Consider the following 23,780-nt stretch of genomic DNA (forward strand, 5'->3'; position numbering starts at 1 on the left):
GCTTTATTTTGATTTGCAATGTATGACCATTAAAGTAGAATGGTCATATGATTGAGCATTAAATTATGGTGCTTTTCCTGATCTTGGAGTGGATGAGAAAATAATATGGGTCTGAAAAATCTTCTTAAAAGAAAAGTCTCTAGATTTCTGTGCAGACCAGTCACACATTTTGATTTAAATGATGTAGTACTCTTGGGTATTAAGGAGGACCCTAGGCATTTGAAGAGGGCAGTCTCCAGTTTTGGGGGGGGTTTGTTTGGGGGGAGGGTGGTTTGTTACCATTGTGTTTACCAAACTTCTTTGAAACCTGTTACAATGGCATTTTGTAGAGTGACGTAACTTTTTGGCATCCAGGTGTCCATGATATTTTCTGATTAAGAGTAAGTCTTACATGGATTCTGCAAAAAGGCAGAATTGCAGATTTAGTCCCTTGAAAGGTTGGGAAGAGAAGTTACTGCCAGAGCGGCCTGATAGAAAGACCTAGCACAGCTTAGCTCTAATTATGTGAAATGTTACACACCTCCAGTTATCTCCTATTATTCTCTGAAGTTACTGCAAGCGACAAGTGCTCATGTCAGTGGCTTTCCAATTTGCCATCCATCATAGTAATGCCGTTTTACTTTCACCAGGATTTTAATCTGCAATTTTGCTCTGTAAACAGAGTCAGGGAGGGTGCGGGCATGACTTTGTCTGCCTCCTTGTCTCTTGGAAAAGGACTTTCTAGTAGAAGAACCAAGAAAACAGCTGGAAACACTGATACCTTAAATACTGTGGTGAGATTCAGCTGTTAGAACTCTAAATTACTTGTACATTTTACCATACTGTAGGGCTAATATCAAGAGAGGTTGAAAGTTTAGTTTTGCAAATTATAATCTTCCAAGTTCTTTATGTCACCACACTGTTTGAAATTACCTTAGTCACATGTCTTTTCTTCTTTCCTCTTAGTTTTATTTGGAAAGACTGTTATTACAGAATGTGAGCAGTGCTGCCAGGCAGCAGATCACTGTATTTGATAAATAGTGGGAATACTTAGTCAGTACATGTGTGACATTTTAACCATATTTTTCACTAATTTGAACAGTCATCCATAAAGTTCTTTAACCCCACTGATGTGTGTACAAACACGGCATAACCAGGAGTGAAACATATTTTATAAAACTCTAAACATTCTCATACTCCAGTGGTCATGCTGCATCCTACAGATTTTACTTAAGCTTATACATGGAAGAAATCTAATACTTACTGTCTGTTTTCACTGGATGATTCATATCCTTATTACCAAGTCATAAGAGTAAGGTCATTGTGCCCCGGTTTGTATTAAAGTAGTGTCTCCATTTTATACTTGTATCCCATGTAAGAAATACAGCAGGTGAGAAAAATGAAACAAATAGCATATGTGGGGGAATTGAGCTCTCAGTCTGCTAATGTAGCTGTCTACTTAGAGCACAGATTGACAGCACTGTACTGTGCTGGAGTTATTCCCAAGTCTCCAATGGAGTAAACACAATGCAAAGGGCACTGGGAGCCTGGGTCATGCTTATGCTGTGCTCCTCCTTATCTTGAGTATGCACATATGCTGTAAACCACAGTATCTGCTTTATTGCCAATAATAGAAGTATGAAAATAAGATGCTGAACTTACAGCACGTACCTATGGGAGAGTGAAAACCATATATTTAATGTAAATAGTTGTGTCAAGAGGGATGCTTCCCAAGATTGTACTTGCATTTCTCCATGGGGATTGCCCAGGATGCTTCTTTTAAATCACTGCCGGGGAGGTGAGAAGCCTATGCAGTTCTTGAACATCTTGTTGAAGTTGCTACATATATCTCGTCATGACATAATGTCTCTTCTGATAAGTGATACAGGAAATTAAACAGGATGCATCACTTTATTTTCGTGTATAACCATTATATAACCTGGTGAAAATAAAACTGAATCAGAGATTTAGGACTCTAGTATTCAATTCTTCAGTTATGGCTTATCATTTACAATTTAATGCTTATATAATATTACCAGTGCACCTGCTTTTAGGTTAATCCAGAACATGCATTTCCAGCAAGAAAAATGATTTTTTTAAACTGTCTGTTTTATGTAGTATTTTACTTCATTCTTCATCAGAAGTAGAATCACGTTAAAAGAGAATTCAAGTCCTTAGTTAAATTCCTGTGTTAAATTCCTCAATTCTGTGGTACACATCTGTCTGCATAGCTACATTCCATCTAAGATAATTCATGTGATCTTTGCCTTTACATTTTACACGGTGCACAACTGAAAACAATGCTAGATCTCTCCTCAGAGTTGACTCCCTCTTTGTAGATAAAGGGTTGTATTACAGTATTACGGGTTTGTAACTGCTACAGGAACCTTTGGGGTAAAAAGTCTTGCATAAGGAGAGAAAGTTTTAACTATTGTAAATATTTCTTATGCTGTGTCTGTATGACAGGTGCTTGGCACAGATGATTATTTAAAAAAACACTTTTCATACTTCTGGTTTTTGATTCACACTGTTTTCTTTAAATTGAGGAATGTAAGATTTGACATTCAAGGTGTCACAATGCTGGTCCGGAAAGTAGCTAAGTGAAAAGTTGAGTCAGTTTTATTCACCCTAAATCCCTCTTTTTTCAGTATTTAATATTCTCCATGGGGAATAAGTAATAGGGGCTGAGCGCCTTTAAGTAATCTATTTTAAAACTGCCACACATTCTACACCTTCAGACAGCATTAAAGTTGAAAGGTGTTACATATACATTAATGGAGTAATTTATCTCATCTAACAGTTTTTAGGTTCCTTTTCCACTTAGGGGCAATGAAAAAGAACCTGCAGAGGGCAGTTCTTTCTAACTCTTAGAAACCTGGTTTACGGTGGAATGAATTGCGTTTTCTCTCCATGGAATAGGAAAGAAATCTGGACAATTAGCCTAGACTTAATTTTCTAAGGCACAAATTAATACAGTAACTTGATGATAGGAATCAAGCATGGACTGGTCACTTGGATCTGTGCAAAACTATTTCTTTGTTCACTCTTATACCATTCATAACTCTTGGAAGTTTTTTAATGTATTTGCACTTTAGTTCTCCATCCTCAAAATCATAACAGCTTTGTTTTCTGTTCTTCTATTGTTGTCAGTCTCTTTTTTTTAAGATGGTGGGGTTTTTATGGTAAGGGTTCTTACCAAAGAATTGTTGCACCATTCATCTGATTTCACCAGTTTTGGGGGAGAAAAACTCCAGCTGTATGAAGCTCTGATACAGATATTTAAGTAAAAATAATTCGAAAGGCCACAGACTGCTTAGTGCAGAAGAACAAATTTCTGGCAAGGTTTTATCGATGAGGATTACTTAAATAATAACCAAGGAATGTTTTTAAAAATGTATCATTTTTTCACTGTAGTCATCAAGTAGACGGCAGCATCCTTTAAATAAACATCTTTTCAAACCTTCAACTTTCATGACATCTCATGAACCTCCAGTTTATATGGATGAAGATGATGACAGATCCAGTTTTCACAGCCATATGGATACTGCAGCAGAAGAGGAAGTATCGGTATGTCATTTAAATCAGTCAGAGAATGTCTTGCTTACTGTCATTTTAACCTTGTTTAATGAACAATATGAGGATTAAGCATCTTTGCCATAAAATAAACATCATCAAGTAAGTATTCAATTGTTGTAAGATGCATTTTGAATTATAAACACATCATTAATATAAAGGCCTCCAATTGCAGAAAATTTAAACCAAATGAGAAGCAAGTACGTAAAAGAAGTTTTGTCCTGAAACAGCCCTAAGAAGTTTTAGTTGTATATTTAAAAAAGTGATCTGACATGAGATCAGTTTCAAAATCATGTACACCATGTAGTTACGATTCTGGTTAAAGATGTGTTTTATTAGAGGGGTTACTTAAAGCCCTGGTAAAATTTGAATATCATTGGCATAATTGCTTTTTGTCTTCGTTCACTGGCTGAATTGATCACGGGTCTTTTTTTTAAATCCGCTTCAAAGCGTGAACAGACTGAGTTGTCAACCAAGAAGCAAATGTGTGTGTTTTTACAGGCAAATTCTGGTAGACACCATAACCAAACATATTATTACATCTCGTAGCGTTCCGCTTCCCTAATTTACCACACGCAATAATAGTGCAAGAATTCAGACACATGTAATTCCCACTTCCATATAGAGGGACGACATCCCACCACTAGGATGCTGGACAAGATTTTGGGTTTTTTTTTGTTGGTTTGTTGTGGATTTTTTTTGTGAGCCTATTGACATCCTGTGTGGGAAAATCTTGTTGCGTAACACAAGTATTAAGGCCACCCAGTAGAAGTCCATTAATTTCCTTTACTGACTCTTTTACATACACTGCATCATCTTCCTTAAATTATTTAATTTGCTCATCTATTACTCAGTCTTAAATCCCATCTTCACTCATGTTCTGTGTTCTCTCTCTGATGGTCTTTTGGTTCATTTATGACATTCCTGATAACTTTGCATATTCCAGTAAGAACCTTAAAAGACCTGGAAAGAAAAATGCGTATTAGAAGAGATGCAGGATACTATTTTTTATATCAATGGAACTGGTTTTGAGCCAACATTCTTTTGTTCTGTATTGTTTTTACATACATATTTTCTAACTGTTCTGAATATTTCCCTGAAACATTTTGGTTTTGCTATGGTGTCCTAATATGGGCACCATAAATCAACTGGGATTTATTTTAATTTGGGTAGAAGTTGTTGTTTTACTTCTTTGCAGTGATAATGAGGGAATTGTGCCCTTTCTTCCCCCCCGCCCCTTACTTTCTTCAGTAGTGCACCATTTCCAGAGAGGTATATTTCTCCTTACAGTAATGTAGAAAACACAGGTGAACTCAATTACCAAAAAATCCCCATTATCAGTGCAAAGCAGAAGCAGTTTGGAAGAAAAAGAGATCATGAATTACATTGGAAACGAATGCACACGATTCTATTCTAGTGTTAAAGGTCATGTCTTTAAGTGATGGTGGCTGTCTTGGAAAAAAACACTTTGCATCAGCATGGTGGAGAAGAGACTCAGTGTAGCAAGAAAACTGAAGGAAAGGTTTTCTTTGAATTCCTTTTACTGGAAGTACCAGGTGCTGTTCCCTTGTGAAGATAAAAAGATTTTGCCTGGATTTTTTCAGCCAGCTTGACTGGCACAACCATTCCTGAAAAAGTGTTGTAGTATAAATGAGTTATTCCCAAGTAACATGAATTTACTTTCAGTTATGATTACTTCACTTTCTGCGTAGTCTAGAATACAACTACTTCCTATTCCAGAGCGAAGCATCCACAGGGGGAGCTATTACAGCAGTTTATTCAATATACCGTTATTTTCTGCCAGGCACTTTTTCTCTGAAAATCTTTTAAGATTTGCATGGAAGGTGAATCCCTGTTTTATATTAAGAGAACGTAGCTTATCACCACACAATTTAATCATGTTATCTAACCTCGATTTTTCTGAACATTTGCCATCTAGTCCATTACATAGGTTCTTAATTGCAGTTAAATAATTGATAGTGCCTTTAGAAACTGAACACTCTTTCGCTCACTTCCTTTAATAAACTTACTAAATAATACAGATTCTTTAATCTTCACGGATTTGTAAAAAGAAATTGAAATTATGTGTGTAGAATAACTTTGATTGCTGTCTTGTAGTTGATTCCCATAACCGAACATTCCTATCAGTGTAGAATGTGCAAGCGGCTCTGTGTCAATGAAGCCTTGTCACCTTTGAAAACAGCTGACATCTACCAACTACAGTAGCTACAATTAAATAGCTGTCTTGGAACAGGCATCTGCATTAGAATGGGAGCTTCTGGCTTCTCGTAACATAGAAGTCCTCAACCTTTGCTGAAGAAAACTGGATGAGAGAAAAGAGAAACAGTGTGTTTCTTTCAAAAGAGAGAGGCATGTTTTGAAAACCTCTGGGCAAGTTGTATGCACTTGCCTGTAGGAGGACAAACTTCTTCATCATTTAGGGAACACAGCGCCCTATTTTCTTAAGCAATTAAGAGAGCATGAAGTAAAGGGATGAAAGTATTGGATAACTCTGACACTTCTGCTCTTCCAGTCATGGAATGATGGTTCTCGTCACTTTTTATTCTTACAGGTAAAAGTGAGAGGTTAATACTGTTAAGATTGACTGTCTTCAAATAAAAAAATACGTATAATGGAAGCTTGGTACTGTCTTGATTTATGGGTCTTTTAGAAAACTGTTTGTGCAAAAATTCTAAAAACTGTAAGAAGTTTTGGGGTGTCGTTTGGTTTTATTTTCTTCACAGCTTTGAAAAAATCACTTCAGAGTAGCCATTATAACTATCCTTAGAAGAGTGTAATTCCATACCATGCCACAAAAAGCAAAGAGAAAGGTCCATTAGCTTGATAAAACTGACCTGAAATTTCAGTTCTCAAGTGTATCTGTTGCCAGGTATTTAAAACTCAGATAAACCAGCTTTGTCTTAAATGAAGTCTTCTGCAGCTGCTGTTGTGCACACAATATGTGTACAAGCAAATTGCAGTTAGGCATCTAGGATGAGAAAAGAACTAGGAATTTAAAGTCAGGCACTGCTCACTCCTTTTTACTACAGAAACTTGTTTGTAGGAGAATGGATTCTTTTTATTCTTGTGCAAATAATGAAGTATAAGTAATACAACCCACAATCTGAGTGAACTCTGTGCTCTCTTTTGTGCAATGTTTTTAAAAATAGTTTCTCCATATGTTTCTTAGAATATATCGTCTGCATTTTCTCAAAGATTATTGATCATACGTAGTGATTTATGGAATATATGTCTTACTAGTTATTACATTCCTAAAGTAAAGGATGGTTCTCATGTTTTTTAACAGGATGAAGAAAGTATTCCATTAACATATCGAGAGTTACCTGAATACAAAGAACTGTTAGAGTTTAAAAAATTGAAGAAACAGAAGCTCCAGCAGATGCACGCAGAGAGTGGGTTCGTGCAGCATGTGGGATTCAAGGTAAGTTTCAGGGTTATTCTTCTGTTACTCAGTGCATTGTAGACATTTTCAAAGATAACATGGTTTGAATTAACTAAAAAGGCTTCATTTAATATAGCAAGTTTGGTTCCTGAGTTCCTGTACACAGTGTCTGCTTTCCCTCATCTCCTTTAAAATAAAAAGCCAACCCAAGTAATTCACTCTTTCCAATAGCTCAATTTTCACCAAATACTGATATTATATGAAAATTACTAAGCATACTGTCTTTTCCCCATTTGTATGAAGATACCACTCCAGAGCCATGTTAAATCATTATAGAATTCCATTTGATACCACACTCTGTTTTGACAATGAATAATTGATGAGAATTGTCCAAGTATGAATTTGGAGTCATTTTGCCTCCCCTTAAGGCCAAAGGGACAAAGATTTTGAATGAAAACAGTAATAGATGAAGAACTTTTTTGCTTTGTAGCAACTTCCTAATCCTTTCAAGTAATAACTTGCAGCAGCTGAAGCAAGGACACAAAACAATGTTTACGTGAAATTAAGAAAATAAACATTAAATCAAACTTATGTGTTGTGTGGTATCAACCACTAGTGGGTGACATGAAAGACAAGGCATTTTCTAAATGATATTTTCTGGTTTGCAAGGCATTTTCTGTGTAACCGGTTGCTATGTTGGAACAGTTTCTTCACCGTGTTTAGTGACACACAGCTAGATTTATTTTTAACACCCATTTTTATAGGAGTGCAAAGATACTGAGTTTAAAGTTCAGTTCAAAATGGCTAGAAAAATTAAGACAGCCTTGTTAGTGGACATTGACAGACTTAATCATGTTGTTAGACCACCAAAGCACTTTTTATTTTGCGTTAGTGTTGTGTGTTTGGTTTTTCGGTTGGGTTTAAGTTAGCATTCGCTTTCCCCAAAAAAATCAAAGCTCTGCTCACACAGACCAGGCTTCTAAGTAACAAACTAGTTGCTTCTTCTGCATAAAATTACTCTGAAAAGTACATTGCCATTATGCACTGTTGAGCATTCAAAGTCTGAAAGTTTCTTTGCAATCTGAATTTGATTTTACTGTGTATTATAGTAAGCTACGAGATGCCATGATTAGATCCTATTTTCCCCAGGAGTGCTGCCTCGCTCGCACAGGCTGGACACAGCTCACCTAATAAGCAACCATTCCGAGCACTTTTGGTTCTGCGTGGCCTTCAGCCTCATTTACTACACATTATTCAAACTCTACTTTGAATATTGAATTATCGAATCCCTTGTGGGCTTTTTATGGCTTTCATTGCTATAATGTCAGAGCACCTTGCAACTACTTTTTTTTTTCCCTTAGGAAATGAAAGGCATGGTTATTATTTCTGTTTCACGGGGGAGAGGGAAGCTGGAGCACAGAAATTAAGGTCAAGCCACTACCTTTGTTCTCAAATTGAGATAGCCGGAACCAATTTTTAATTTTTAAGTATTTAGCATTATACTGAACATGATATTTTCAGAGAAGAGCTCCGGCTGTGCTTAGTCCCTCCTCATTATCTGCACTGAAGCTCTGAAAGCCGCCTGTGGAGGGACAGGACGCAGCCGTGACAAATCTGTTTGGAAGGTGTTTGTAACCCTCAGTTGTGGCCAGATCAGTGGCCCTCAGATCACTTGTGGCCAGGCCTGAGATGCTGTGGGAGTGGGTTTCACAGATGCCGAGAGAGAACTTCAGGCTCCAAAGGTGGATGAGATATGGGAGCACAGGCTTGTTTCCCACATTAATTTTTCCCTGTCAATCCTGTCTCTTCATAGTTCAGATTTTTGAAACGTCCCATTTACGGGTTCCCTTTTTTTAGCAAAAGTTTTTTTTGCATTTCTGCCCCTCTTCGTTACCATCGTGAACTTTTCACGCAGTCCTGATGTTGTGTTTGTACCTTGTTTCCTCCTCGTCGTGCCGCACTCTTCTTGCACTTACCTGCTCTTGTGTTGTCCCTGATTCTTCTCAGGGGATTAGTTCTTGTCTTCTTGCTCGGCTTCAGCTGTAGCCTTCTGTTCCCTTCCCCAGACACGTTGTCCTGCTTCCTTCCCAGCCACCCGGCGCTGCGTCCCAGCCCACCTATAGTGTGTTATTGAATTTCCTGAGTTTGAAAGCACATCAGTTTAACCTGTCACGTCCTGATCTGCAGCCCATCAACAGCCTCCCAGCCGGCTCTACTGGTCTAGTCTTGCCACTTTCTTCTGCTGTGGGAAGTGCATCTGTCTTTAGACATTTCATACGGTTGGACTTAAGCTATAGAAGCATTACGTTCGTGTATGTGTCACAGCAGTTCTTCCAGCCACGCGAGAGGCAGTGACTGCGGGCAGGACTAGCTCTGCGTCTGTCCAGCAGGAGGGTAATGGCAACATGGAGCATCTGGGGAGTGGGACACAAAGCGAAAGACCGATCAGTCCTCAAGGCTTCTTTGTCCATGAATACATTATGGTATTTGATGAGAAGAATTCAGCTGTGTGGGCTGGAGTAATGGACCTACGTGCGTGCCTTTCCGTAGGGTGTATTGGTATATACTGTTATTAACGTAAGCGATCTGAGTTGCTGTCTTTTCAGTGCTCTTCCCTTTGCTTCACAGTGTGATAACTGTGGAATTGAACCTATCCAGGGTGTTCGGTGGCACTGCCAAGACTGCCCTCCAGAAATGTCCTTGGATTTCTGCGATTCTTGTTCTGACTGGTGAGCAGTGTATGCTTTTACTTGTTAGTTGTGATTAGCTTGAATGTCTCAATGTGGCTTCATTGCTGTGTAAGTTGGAAATCTTTGCTCTGGCATAGGACACCTCTCCTGTGTTGGGTGAAGCGGAAGATACTTTAGCATGTATTTGTGGGAGAGAAATGTTGTAAGCGTTTTCTGGACGGGTGATGTTAGTTTTTTCTTACTAGAGTGCACAGCTAGGTTTGACACTGTTCAGTAGTGGGGGAGATTATACTCTATGAATTAATTGGATCAAATTAGCTATGAATCTGTTCATATGATCACTGTTTCTGAGTTAAAGAGAAGATTTGACTTTTAAACTTCTCTCTTTCTTTCCCTTGCAGTCTGCATGAAACAGAGATTCATAAGGAAGATCATCAGTTAGAACCTATTTACAGAGCAGAGACATTTTTAGACAGAGACTACTGCATGTCCCAGGGCACCAGTTACAATTATCTTGACCCAAACTACTTTCCAGCAAATAGATGACATGGGAAGCAGATCTACCATCTTGGGCTTACTATCCTCTTTGAAAAATAACAATGGCACCATTGTTAATCCTGTGCACATTTTGGAAAGACTCTGCTTTCCCTGAAATGTCGCTCCCAGCATGACAGCTTCCTGGGTGTACTTGTCAAACTACAGCTTTGAGCTGTCATGGTTCTAGATCACTGAGCAGCAGCTGAACATTCCTGGTGTGCGGAAGGTTTCACTGGGAGACTTTTCTTTTCACCACATTAGTCATTTTTAGGTGGTGAATCTAAACACACAAGAAAAACATACAAAAGGGTGAGCCAGAAATGAGAGCACACATTACAGATAGAGTAAATTCCAAAGGCTTTGAAGAACTCGGTTATAATGAGATCCAGAGGAGATGAAGTATTTATATAAAAACAGTTTAGTAGCTTGCAGTTTTGTTGTGAAATAGTTTTCAGCACAGTAACTGACTTCTTTAGGCAAGGTTTTAACCAATGACAGTGTTTGCTTCTAGGATGTACTCTAAAAAATGCTCACTGTCTCAGCGAAGGTTGGTTACAGGCCGTTATTAAATTGGAGCTGCTTAATCACATTGACTTTCAATTTTTTTTGTTTTAATTTTATGGGTTTTTATTTTTGTATGAAACCACGATGAACTCTATTGACTAACAGTGAAGCACTACAGGGGGCAACTGTGGCATTGCTTCCTTAACCAGCTCATGGTGTGTGAATGTTATAAAATTGTCACTCAGATATATTTTTTAAATGTAATGTTATATAAGATGATCATGTGATGTGTACAAAATATGGTGAAAAGTGCCAGTGGTAGTAACTGTGTAAAGTCTCTAATACTCAACATTAACTCCTTTAAAATAAAATACACAGCCTTCTGCCTCTGTATTTGGAGTTGTTAGTGCAACTCATCAAAGAAAACTGCCTAATATAAATCATATATATGGTAATAATTTTTCCTCTTTTGTAGTCTGCACAAGATCCATGAAAGATTGTATTTTTATTACTATTTAAACGGTGATTAAATTTAGCCTGAGCAGTGAGCAAGGGTTCACATGCATTCTTTTATACTGCTGGATTTTGTTGTGCATCATTTAAAACATTTTGTATGTTTCTTCTTATCTGTGTATACAGTATGTTCTTAAATAATGTTCAATTGTCAGGAGAACTGTGAGAAATAAACTATGTGGATACAGTCTGTTTATATATAGAATGCTTGCTGTGACTTCCTTTCTGTGTAGTTCTTTTCTAAGCGAGATGGAAAACATTCAAAGGACATTTCCATACGTCATACAAACACTCACTGTGCAGAGCTGCAAGATGCCCAGCGCCCTCCTGGGAACGGCCGGTGCCCTGCGCCTCCTAAAACGCGCTTCGCCTTGCGCAGGATTAGCGCTTTAGTTCTCTCACACCTGACAGACTGTTCTCTCTCAGCTGGCAGAAAATGCAGATTCTAGTAGCCTTGGTACACTGTATACATTGTCTGAGAAGCTTTGTAATTATTGTAACATATTTTAGTTAATATATTTTCTATTGAAATGTATAGCTTGTGATTCAGGAGCACTCGATTATTTCTTAACTGTAATAGACTTCCAGTTGCTTTGAAACTTGACTACTCGGAGGAATTAGCTAGAAAAGAAGCTAACTTGACTTTCAAAGATGGCAATAAGAAGGAGAATTGGCTGGCCGCACCTAATAGTTTAAATTATAAAGTGATCAGTATTAAGTTTGGCAATAAATGGGGGTGTAGCAATTTTTTGCTTCAGAAAAAAACAAATTGAAGCATTTAATCTACGTAGAAGGCAATACAGGACAGTTACTAAACGACTGAGCAAGTATCATCCGTAAACATATCTCATGTATCTAGTATACTCAGATCAATGTAATAAACCTGAAGAAAATACAGCGCAAAAATTCACATATGTATTTTAGTTTTTAGTTGGAAAAGCTGCTGCTCTGAGGGGCCTCATACGATCAGAATGCGCTCCCTGCATCGTCCAGGCTGCGGGTAGGAAGCCAGAGCTGATGCAAGTGTATTATTGGGGAGAGATCTGTGGGAATCTTTGTTTTCTGTTGATATCCTGACAAAATCACTGGAAAAACATAACAAAAGTACATTAGTAAAGATATGATTAAGTGCAAAATCGGTTTAGGATAGCCTGGGAAGAACAGAAAGCCATGGTCTAAGTTGAATGAGATTGGAAGCAGAAGGAGAGTTTGAAGTCTGGATGACCCAAGAAGGAAGAGTCTTGGATAAGTCCTTTTTTTTATTGAATATGTATAAATATTTATATTTCCATATGCATGCATATACAGCTATTTCTCTTGCATACATAATGAACATATGCAAATAGAGATCTAATGCACATACACCAAATCAAGCATGGGAATATTTTCGTTTCAGTCCACAGAAAAGACCAGAAGCAGCAGAAAGAAAAATTAAACTGTATGTTCAATAATTTTTGTCATTTGATTTAAAAAACCCCAACAAACACTTAGCAGCTGATTGTTGCCTTTGCTCCCATCCCACACAAGTACGATACTCCACACTTTTTAACTTATATTGTAATGAAAAGTAATAAAAAATACTCCAGAAAACCTACCCAGATGAATTTGCAACTTCATGGTAACTCCAGATTGATTTATTGTTTAAATATGACACCAGACAGTTCTGGTTCTGCAAGGCTGGGTTTAGAAACTCCTCCCTGCCCAAGCCGGTGCGTTCTGAACGTCTCTCCCATAAAGCTGTGGCACTGCAGATGTTACTGGTCACTCAGTGGCACTGGGCTGGAGCTGGAGAAACATCTAGAGCATCAGAGGTAAAATGTAGGCTATGGAAGGACCCAGGAGAGAAGGAACATCCAGGATACGAAGGATAACGTATCTAAACCAGTCCCTTAAAAAATCATTGAATTAGCAATTACAGGGCAAATGCCACAGAAGCATCTGTCCTGATGGGAGACAGGGACGTACTCTGTAAGCATGCGGATTTGAGCTATATTTGCAAGTCATGTAACGTGCTTTAAAAAAAGATTAAATCCACGTATACTGTAACAGAAATCATTACTCCTCATTTTTGTACATGGTTTATTTGCATTATGTCTTCATTACAAGAAAGGTAACTTTAAAAATACAAATCTGCTGCATAAAGTACAACTTTGACAGGAAAAGCAATCATGCAACCCAATTCAGTTGTGAATTCATCCAGTAGTTCCAGTAAGAGGATGCAATTACTTTACAGGCATGTCAAACGAGCTTTTATTTAGCTAGCAGAATACCAAAGAAACTCCACAATATTTTGGTTAATTAATGAAAATATGATATGATTTTTACAGATTTTTTTAAAGACATTATGGGTAAATGGCTCACTAAAGATGCAGGCAATACGAATCAAATAACCCCCAACATTTTCCTTCCCCCCTCCCCCAAGTTTTGGCAACGCCAGTACAAGACAACAGATGATGATCTGAATTTTGCATTTGAAATACTTCCAAAGAATGATTTAAAGACATCTTCATACATTCTGGCTCATGGTCAAGTTTATATGTAGACTTCAATTCATACAGCAAAGCTGCTAATATGGATAATTACTGGATTACACATTAAACTATACAACACATCGTTTTCACCTCAGCTCACGAAACTGGGAGGTCATCGTTTATAATATCCTACAATTCCCAGCAGAAGACAAGGCTGTCTCGGAAATGGCGGCTGCTCTGCAGTAAAGGCTTGACATGCTTCCACAACATTCAACCGTATCTTCACCTTCCACTAGTTTTTCTGCTGCTTGTAACAGTGTTCTGGGGACATGTGGAAAGTTTATTTGCCTTTTACCTTGACTAATTCCAGCTGTCTTAAAGCTGCGTGTAACAGAACAGATTTTAGTCCCCAAACCCCAAGAACAAGCTAAGTGATACCACAAGAATCAATAGTGGTAATTAAAAGCAAATAATAACCAATGGGGACCGTGTCTGCAGGATCCTTCTCATGCTCAATGGTGAGTGGTGTGGTTGAAGAGCTCGGTGCTGACATCAAAAAGAGCTGGTGAAGTGCAAACCAGAGCTGCTGCTCGCTCACCATGCTGCTTTAAACCCGGGAAGAGCAACCAGCCAATTCAACGATAAACTGCTCTTAGTGTAGAGTTTAGCACACAGACCACCCTCTGTTGAGTGTGTTGTCAGAACAGAGAACAACGATTTCATCTAAAATAACGTACCACATGCACAAATTCCGGATACTCTCAAGCAAGCAGTATTGCTTTGAGCAGCATTTCGGTCACGCCGCTCGGGCGCACGGGAGGTCAGGCTATGCGTGAACTGTCACTGCGTTTCTGTTGAAAATGCTGCCTCCTCCTTTTTCAGAAAAGAGTCAATTGTCCCGCAGACTTCCAGAAAAACATCCTCCTGTGCTCCTTCTGCATCAACCTGTGAAGCAAGCAAAACACAGCAGTTTCCATTAAGTTACAAATAACTATCTCACAATCTAAACATTGCCACAAACAGACTGGTCCAGCATAAAATATAAGTTATTCTGTTTCACGTTACAAGCATTCTAATGTAGAGGAGCAGCTTCCATAAACCAAATTACTCACTGTGTTTCCACTGATTTTTGTGAGAAGATTCTGGAGGCTCCATCATCTGGAGCAAAGTACATTAATCCAATGAGGGAGCTTAAGCTCTTTCTCTGAAGTACTCACGTAAAATTACACCTTTGATACACAGGACAGTTTCCAGCTTAACATTTAATACCCTCCTTTCCAAATCTAACAATAACTGCTATTGTACCGTTAATGAGATGAATAGTACTAATTAATCTGTTTCTCGTCATGGAAAGTGTCAAAGCATGTAATGCTGTGCCTGACCTCAAAGCTTTTGAACGGCAGGAACTTCGCACCGTTACGTGTTTCCGCGCATTTGCATTTCAAGCTTGGTGACTTGGTTCTGGTTTTATGACGACGTTTGGGCCGCGCATATTTCACAGTGGCACTGGTTTTGTTGTGCGAGAACTCACTTTCACTGAAGAAATCTTCATCATCTCAAAGTTTCTGTTTTGGCCAGAGATTGTCAAGGCTTCAAGTTATTTTTCATGACTGGACTTCCAGAAAAGCAAGACCAGTTTATTCTTCTATGCTGAGGAAGAAAGAGCTGTATTTTAGCAAAGAGGAATGATGTTTGTAGCTAGTAATACTTGTGTGTGTTCCCTAGAAAATGTAAACCAAGCCTTTCTGAGCAATGAGTTTCACATCCATCCCATGCAGTAAGTATCGAGGAGGGCCGTCCTTTGCCTTTGCAGCAGTGACAGAAGAGCCGCGCAGATGGCATCTGATGATTATTCAGTTCCTCTCAACTACCTGGTGAGAGCCTCAATTCTCCACTCAAAAGCTTCATCTCTGCTTCTCCACACTTAGTCCTTGGTGCACCTGTACCATGGAGTTTGCGCACATTTAACTGGACCCGTGACAACTTTGCTAAAGCCTGTTTTTCTGAACTATGTGCAGCATTTTCAACTCCAAGTTACTGACCAGGATGCCAGAAACTGTAATGTTTGAACGGGACATTCCTGGACATCACACTTTCCACCATGTCTTTGTTCTGCAGGAGAATAAAAGGAGGAGTTTCAAACTCAAAATAATTTTGAAATAGGCCATGAAATTCTTCTCAGACGCGGTGCCGGCTTGCAGCCAGCGCGTCCACAGTCTGACTGCACTCCGTGTACACTGAAGTCCGCTGGTGCTGAGCCTCGTGTGGGAGGCAGCAGCTGCTCCTCGCAGAGATCCAGCCAGTGACTGCGTTCATGCCCCGCAATTTGGTTTCGCGTTCGGTGGCATCCACAGATGCTGCAAAGTTTGGTCCCTCATTGCACCCTGTTGGACCTGCTGGTGCCCTCATCCCGTCCCCTCCACACACAGCAGCTCCAGCCCTGGAAATGACCGACCTGGCCAACCTGGAAGGAGCCGGGCTTGAGCGGGTCCTGTCCTCTTAGACTCGCTGCCCACATATCCTGCACAAGAAGCTTTGAGGAGCGCGGGTCTCTGGCTTCCCCCTCTCGCTCTCACGGGGTGTCTGCAGACTTGGCTGTAAGAACTGTGGAAGGACACACGTGCTGAACAGTTTGTGAAGCAGCAGGTGGTGCCTTAGGAAGGCACTTCTCCACCAAGGGCTGCGTGCCTTTCAGCAGCTCTGTGCCACTGAAACAAAGGGTTTAGGAGGGGGTTACTTACGAGTAGCAAAGAGAAAAGGGGAACAGTGGACCGTTCTGGACCCAATGCCTACCTTCTCCAGCTAGAATAAAACTAGCAGCTCCCATCTCAGCTGCTATAGAGGAGCTTGTTTTGTCTGTCTCAACTGCCAAGACATATTTGAACATGCCTATCCCACAGGAAATATACTTCACACAGGGTGAAGGCCACAGCCATTTCAAAGCTCTCTTTGTCATAATACGTATTTTTATTATGTCTTTACTCCATAAATACATCTGCGCTGGATAACTGCTCTAACCTAATCAGCACAGCTGACTGCCGTTGGCTGTTCAGCGACCTCTCCTAGAACTGGGACTAAAGCTCAGGTCCAGAGCCAGGCAGTTGTGATGAAGAATTGGGTTTGTGAGCGTGGAAACTGCCGCCCTTTATGACTGTCTGGGACGCCGCCTTCCTAACAGCCACAGTAAAATATGGAGGAGCGTGACTAATGACAGCCCCAGTGCTTCCCATGCTGGCCTCCTAAATAGCAAAGGTCCAATTCATAAAACTAACTTAAAGTCATGGCACAAAACTAACTTAATGTGACAATAATTCACAGCTAGTATCACAGTAATTCAATGACGCTCTCTGCAGCTCCAGGAAAGAAAATTCTCTCAGATTATAACAAATCTCATAAATTAGGACTGTTTTCAAGGTTATTCAAGGCTACTGTCTCATAAAAGCAACATCCAGATACAGTTTTCCGTAGTGCTTCCAGTTTTGAAATGCCACTATGGCTCCGGGTAACTTCAAATACAAGGAAATTTAATAAGCCCATATGAAAAATGACCAGAATCATCATCTCCACAGTGCAATGTTGCTCCTTTTGGCATTAAAATCAGCCAATTAAATTGTCTGTCATCAAACCTCCCTTTATCGTAGGTTTGGGGATTAGAACTCACCAGTTAGAAGCTTCTTACTGAAGGTCAGTCAAGTTCAGCTGTGTTGTCACTAACATTTGTATCTGTGTCATTAAAAGGAGTGTTAAAAACCAATCTGAGACCTGGTTCTCAGAGCAATGGATCAACCTATCTGGAGATCCGGGGGAAACATGCTGCCCCAATACCTGCTCATGTTTGGCATGAATTTACTGCTGTGTTTTATCTATAATCCCCCGCTAGTGTTACTGATGTATCTTTCCAGACTGGTGTCTCATCTAATGGGTCACAAGCCACTGAGGGGAGTGACACGGAAACACTTGTTCCTTTGTTCCCCACCTGCCAGGGTTAGTGATTCTCTGACAACCTTTTAAAAGACAGAAATAAATGACACACCTGCTATCGCTACCACCATTGATTATCCCTTCTCTGAAGGGAAGAGTCCACATCTGCCCCTTCACAGGGAAACTTCCAACAGGCGATCGGCATGAGAAGGCTCAGAAGTGGAAGGATGTGAGAGGGTGGGATGGTCACTCATTCTTTCGTAATAGTTATGGAATGTGTTTGTGGTAAGAATTTAGTAACTACTGCTTACCCAGCACGTGACTTCAACTGATTTTAGAAAGAAATGGTAGAATACCAGTGTGAGAAAAGAAGAAAAAAGGAAAAGGAAAGGAAACTACTTTGTATGCTACGCTTCCATATCTTGTGATCTGAAATGGTGAAGGTTTTTTGGACATCCTTGAAAATCCTGTGCTCGGAACTGCCTACTTCATTTGTTAATACTCATGCCCCTTTTCCTCAGATGACTTTGACTAGAGAACTTGTATTTGAGGTACCAGCTAGGTGTCCTATGTTAGTAGCTAAGTAGGGTCAGGTTTGTATTGCTTGACTACCAATGTATTGCACTTCTCTATTACTTATTACCCTCCTACATGCTGTCACTCGAAAAAAGGTTTAAAGGATGAGTCAGATAGTAAAAGCAATCAGGTTTTTTTCTTCCTTTCCTCTCAATTGACAGAGTGCCATATATTTAAAAGTATTTACATTTAGCCACGCATTGATTAAAATGGCAATGCTGTTACAACCATATTCCTTTGTCTCTTCTGTGCAAGTAAAGCACACACCAAATTCCAAACAACTGCAGAGGAAGGTAGGTCAGACTTGACGTTTTCCATCTCTACTGTGTTTAGTTGGCTCCTTCCATCCATGCAGAGAATGAGGAAGCTAATTTGACAATGTGGTCTCCAGCACACCTTGATGTGGTGTGACAGCTCCGTTCCTCCTCCACTGAGTGCTGATCCAGCACCTAATTCCCACACCAGACCTCCCGCTGCCCTTATGCCCAGGACTGAATTGTACATTTGCGTATTTAATCTGCCTGTTTCAGGACTGAAAACTCTGAGGCTGGATGGGACAAGTTAAACACATACCACTCTTGCCATGTGCTGTTCTCAGTCTGTGGAGAACTTTGACCACCCCTAAATACACATAAAGTGGCGAAAAGAAAAAATACCAATATGCCAAAGCTATTTTCTTTTAAAAAAGTCTATTTAAAAATTATTATTTTCTTCTCTGTGGCACAGCAGGGACTGAGCTCTACGGTTAAACCCTGCAAGACATCATCCCATATACAATTAAATACTACTTCGCCTGGAATTATTAGTGGCGCTCAGTCATGCATTCCAGTAAGCTGGCTAGAAGAGGTTAATGCTGACTCTCTATGGGGTGGGATTTAGACTCTAATACTCCTCTTGGAATCTCAACACCCACTCCTCTGAATTCTTAAGAAAGTGCATGGCCGGAATCTCAAAGGTCATGAAGCTCCCATGGGCCTCTGCTGAAAAAAAACAGGCCTGGGCAGGAAAAAACTCTCCAGAAGGTGGCAACTAAAGATTCTTTTAGACCCTTCTTCTCTTCCTGTCTTCAATAGCTTCTCTTCAGATGCTATGGCCATCACAGACTGATCTGGATCTGCAAACAGCACCTTCAGGTAAGACATCCCTTCCCTTAAGCTATTGGATCGCATCAGCTTTGCCTGAGGAAGAGTCCACAAGCCCCTGGTCTGTAGTTACATGAAGGGCCATGGATTATTTTTAAAAATCCATGAAAGCTGATAATTTATCTTAAGGGGTCTTCATATCAACTTGTAAAATAACTTTGGTGGCTTTGCCTGAAATGGTTAGGAATATGCAGTTCTATTTATGTTTATGATATTACAAATAAAAAACAAGGGCTATTTCAGCCTAGCCCACACACAAATAAAATTGCAGTCAGAAGTATTACTGATAGTTTTTCTGCTTTCCACCTGAATTTCCTTTCTTCAGTCAGAGAACATCAGAGTGACTGCTAATGTCAGTGCTTAGCAGTCTGTAAAATACGTTGCTATAAATAAGAAACTAACCTCGTGTCCTGGGAATTGCAATCTTCCCCTTTACTCTCCACTTCCTTCAACACATGCAGCTTAAACATATTCAGCTCTGAAAGAGTTTTAAAACTGTAAACCTAAATCTCTGTTTTCTCTTAATTTCCCACATAGCTAACAGTTAACACATTTTGTGTTATCTCCTTTTCTTTGTTTCAAAATAGCTCTTGACCAAGTCTTAACTGTTTGTTTTTATTCTTCAAATTGCTGAGCCAAATAATGTTCGCATATTAAGATGTGCATGTACAGGATAATAAAACAGACTGGAAAGAACCTCAGCGAGTCATCTAGTCCAACGTCCCGCTCCGAGCAGGGCTGGGCACTGGCACCATGCCACTCACTCTGCCAGGCACTGTTCGAGTTGTGTCATTGACCAAGTCCGAATGCATGATTCAACATTTCGAGTTCACTTACCCAGGAAAATTGCCTAGAAAAATTTCCTAAACAAGCATTCCTTCCAGAAAAGAAATTACTTTGTTTCACAGTATTTAATGCATTTCCAAAACTGAACGTTTTCTTTTTTGTTTGGTTTTGTTTATTGGTTGGTTTGTTTGTTTATTCCAGCACTGTCCACTGCAGAACTGATAGAGGAATATTTGGGTCAGAATAGCTACTGAAGTCAATTACCCTGTGCAAAAAAGTTCTCAGACCTACTTTTCCGCTTTGACTGCAGGTGTAAACTTTAAAATAGATTCCTGCAACTGCTCAACAACACTTAATTTTTAAAAAATCGCTTCTCTCACCCACGAACAATAAAACATTAGCATCCTTCTTGTATGAAAATCACATTTGCATCTGGTCCTTGCTCTACAGGCACCCAGGCTGCAGGTTGGACCCGAGACTGGCTGAGGGTGCCAAGGGCAGCCTGGGACCATTAATTTTAAGTGCCTGCCCCTGCTGAGTATTTTGACAGTGTTGTCTAAATGCTGAAAAATAACTGAATGTGTACTTGTCTACATCATAAGGGCTGGGGAGGGGCATCTCCCTACTTCACTGAAATCCATAATGGAATCATGTCTTTAATAGCAGCTGTGTGTTTTATCAGTTTGGTAAAAAGTGGGCAAGGTAGACATTTCAATGCAGAGTACCTGTGTCCAAGAAAAACAGAACATGTTTTTCAACCTTTAAAGGACATTTTACATGATGATGTTTATGAAGCTGATTTTACAGAGCTTTCATACCTCAATGGTTCCACCCAGAAGATGGAAGTAGGTTGAACACCTACATTAATCAGAGGCAAGTACAGACACTCTATGAAAAACACTATAAGCACTGTTGAAGCAATGCATGAATATTTTCTATCATGCAAACACACAATGTCAGTTCCCCAAAAAACTAATGACACAAGAGTGCAAACCATGTACTCAGTTCTGACCCATACACTGGGCAAGTCCCTTCAGGAGCTAATGAGCTATAAGCTTTCAAGAAAAGATTGTGTGTTTTGCCACTGCATAGATTGCAATGGAGCAGAAACTTGCAGCAGAAGCATTAAGGAAGGGCACGGAGAGTCCACACCAAGTGAAATAAGGCAGGCCATGAATGCACAATCTGTGTGAAAGTATTTAGTGCAGTTTAATTCTCTTTGGGGCTGTCACTTCCCTGATGCTTCAAAAAGGGAAACGCGGTGGTAGGCACAGCTCACTGGAATAAGATCTTGGAGCTACAGAGAACTGTCTTCCTTTGCATCACACCTGTTGTGGATTGTGTATTGTACTGAATTCTTAATTAGACACATCCTTGCAATTTTGGCAAAGTAGCTCGTCGAAGAAAATACAAACAAAACCAGATAATAGTCCCTAAGCTTAAAAAAGAAAAGTAATTGCGGATTATTTTTTCGCCACTCTACAGTGTTCACCTTCTGTGCATTTATTGTGGGGTCAGCAAAGGATCCAGAACAGGACCTTCCCTTCGAGTATCATTTTGCTCAGGACTATGTCATTTACTCTGCTCTGAGGTCAGGTTACAGGTGAATAAATTAGCTCCATGTTTCTCTTTTCAGGAACTTTGCAGAGGAGAAAGGTTTGCAATGGTGTGATTTGAATGTTTGCTACAACCTCTAGAAAAAAAGCTCCCACAATATTTCCAGAAACTGTTCGTGGATTATTTCCCTTTTAGGACAAGCAGACCTTTTTGTAGCTGAGCATAAGGGATAGTTGGCCATGACAGAGCAGAGAAATATATAAAAAGAAATACAAGCATCCCATGTGAATGAGTTTACAGATGTGCCAGGATATGTATCAGTTAATTGCACTGATGCATTTTTCCTTGTTTCTCTGTGAAGTATTGATTAGAGAATAAAAAGAATGCTTTAAATATAACATCCTCAGCATGTATAAACTGAGGTAATTCATTGAAATTAATGTAACTATATAATTTATTTCAGCAGAAAGATCTTTCTTGTGTGCAGGTGTGTTTTATTTCAGGATATACACTGTCAGTTTTGTAAATTTATCCAAAGGGCATTGGATTAACATAATCTTTGATCATAATTCTGAAAGCCCCACTAGAGAAATAAATTCCAATACTCAAAGCAAAGCTTTCCAACATTAATGTGTAATAAGAGATTCTATACAGGTGAGGTAGTGATTCAGGGTATGTTCTCAGACTCACGATAAATCTGTCTGTACTGTGGAACTCAGAAATCCGTAGAAGTTGCAAAGAAACAAGGGAAGAGCAAGACAAGACCAAACTGGAAAGTGCAGAAACTAATACAGTTCATAAATGGTGTCATGTCAGTATTTTCTAAATTTCGCTCATATAATGGAAGTAAAAAGCAACTATTTAATTCAAAAGGTCAAACAATTTACCTTGCATAACTGTTTCTTCCTTTCGTAGTATGCAATCACAGGTTTTGATGCTTGGTAATAGCTTTCGATTCCTTCCTTGATGGTTTCGGCGTTATCAGAGTGCTGACTGCTCTGATTCCTCGTCAGGAGGCGACTGCTCATGGTTTCTGCAGAGCAGTCCAGGCAGAACACAAGTTTTGGTTCCCCAATCTAGAGACAAAACCAATAAGCATTCAGACCACTGGCATGGTAAATCGGATTTCGTTTAGCTAAAGAAATGCTACCGAAAGAGCTATCAAGGACTGTATTAGCAAATTACTCTCATATTTGTCTGTGCAGAAATTATGCTTATTAACAACAACCTCTCATTGCAGCAGCACTTAGAGATCCCAGTATTCAGGCTCAAGAATGTGCTTGACTGGGCTCTACACATACAGAGCAAAAGAGATACAATATGAAAAATTCTGGCTATTGGACTGAAGATGGTCAATTTATTCGTTATTTGCAATTGTTTGATAAAAGCTTGATGCAAGCAGCACTGGACTCGTGGAATGCTTGGCACAATTGATTTTCTAGCCTTTGCTTTGTTCAACCTGTGAAATGTATATTTTCATTCAGGGAGTGGTAAACTATAGCTTAAAATTTCGAGAGGCAACACAAGGAAATATCCAAATTAAAGCCTGCCCACTTGAAATGGAAGTGAGTAGCAACAGAGGGGCTCAGGGACATCAAATGCTTCTTATTGGACATACTTCACATCCTGTAAATTACTTCATGTCACACACTGTTTTATGTCCATGTTTGCAGTGTAGCTCTCTATCATTACTACCCATGGCATAAAGGCAGTGATATATTCCTCTGCATTTCCAAATTGGTGAGTAATTTCCAAATTCTATGAGAAGCCCACAAGTTAGTACTTTTTGCCTAGTGCCAAACTAGTCATAAGGGAGAGTCTGCCCTTTTCTAGAAAGAAAATAAATACGGATTTATTTATCTTTATTCCCAGGCAGGCCTTGGCAAAAATGGTAAATAATTGTCTCTATCTACATTTGTTAGTAGATATTGCAGTACTTTATGGGTGAAAAAGAACCAGCAAGAAAGAGCAAACCATTCCTTATAATAATTTAGGAGAGAGCCAAAAGTTCTGAGCACAAATCCCCAACGTTCTTTTCCCAATATACTGAAAAATATGCATATAATTTAGCATAAATCTTGCAACACACTCTGTTATGCACCCTGCTCGGGCACAGCTCTCTCTGACA

At 39.5% G+C, this 23,780-nt stretch overlaps 2 protein-coding genes across 5 annotated transcripts in view; one reads left to right on the forward strand and one right to left on the reverse strand.

Moving 5' to 3' along the window:
- Nucleotides 1–11,395, forward strand: part of ZZZ3 (zinc finger ZZ-type containing 3) — a 56,444-nt gene extending 45,049 nt beyond the window's left edge. For all 4 annotated transcript variants that reach the window (XM_082054840.1, XM_082054838.1, XM_082054837.1 and 1 more), the window contains 4 exons: nucleotides 3,394–3,546; nucleotides 6,860–6,994; nucleotides 9,584–9,684; nucleotides 10,047–11,395. In XM_082054840.1, the coding sequence (XP_081910966.1) occupies nucleotides 3,394–3,546; nucleotides 6,860–6,994; nucleotides 9,584–9,684; nucleotides 10,047–10,191 (534 nt within the window). In that variant the 3' untranslated portion in view covers nucleotides 10,192–11,395. The remainder of the gene's footprint in view (nucleotides 1–3,393; nucleotides 3,547–6,859; nucleotides 6,995–9,583; nucleotides 9,685–10,046) is intronic.
- Nucleotides 11,396–13,258: 1,863 nt separating this feature from the next.
- The window catches only part of AK5 (adenylate kinase 5), a 90,172-nt gene continuing 79,650 nt past the window's right edge, over nucleotides 13,259–23,780 (reverse strand). Inside the window, exons 13-14 of the mRNA XM_082054841.1 lie at nucleotides 22,540–22,728; nucleotides 13,259–14,615 (exon numbers count right to left, since the gene is read on the reverse strand). Coding sequence (XP_081910967.1) covers nucleotides 14,511–14,615; nucleotides 22,540–22,728 — 294 coding nt within the window. The 3' untranslated portion in view covers nucleotides 13,259–14,510. The remainder of the gene's footprint in view (nucleotides 14,616–22,539; nucleotides 22,729–23,780) is intronic.

This window comes from Streptopelia decaocto, assembly GCF_964273445.1.
Source record: "Streptopelia decaocto genome assembly, chromosome: 5".
Lineage (NCBI taxonomy): Eukaryota > Metazoa > Chordata > Aves > Columbiformes > Columbidae > Streptopelia > Streptopelia decaocto.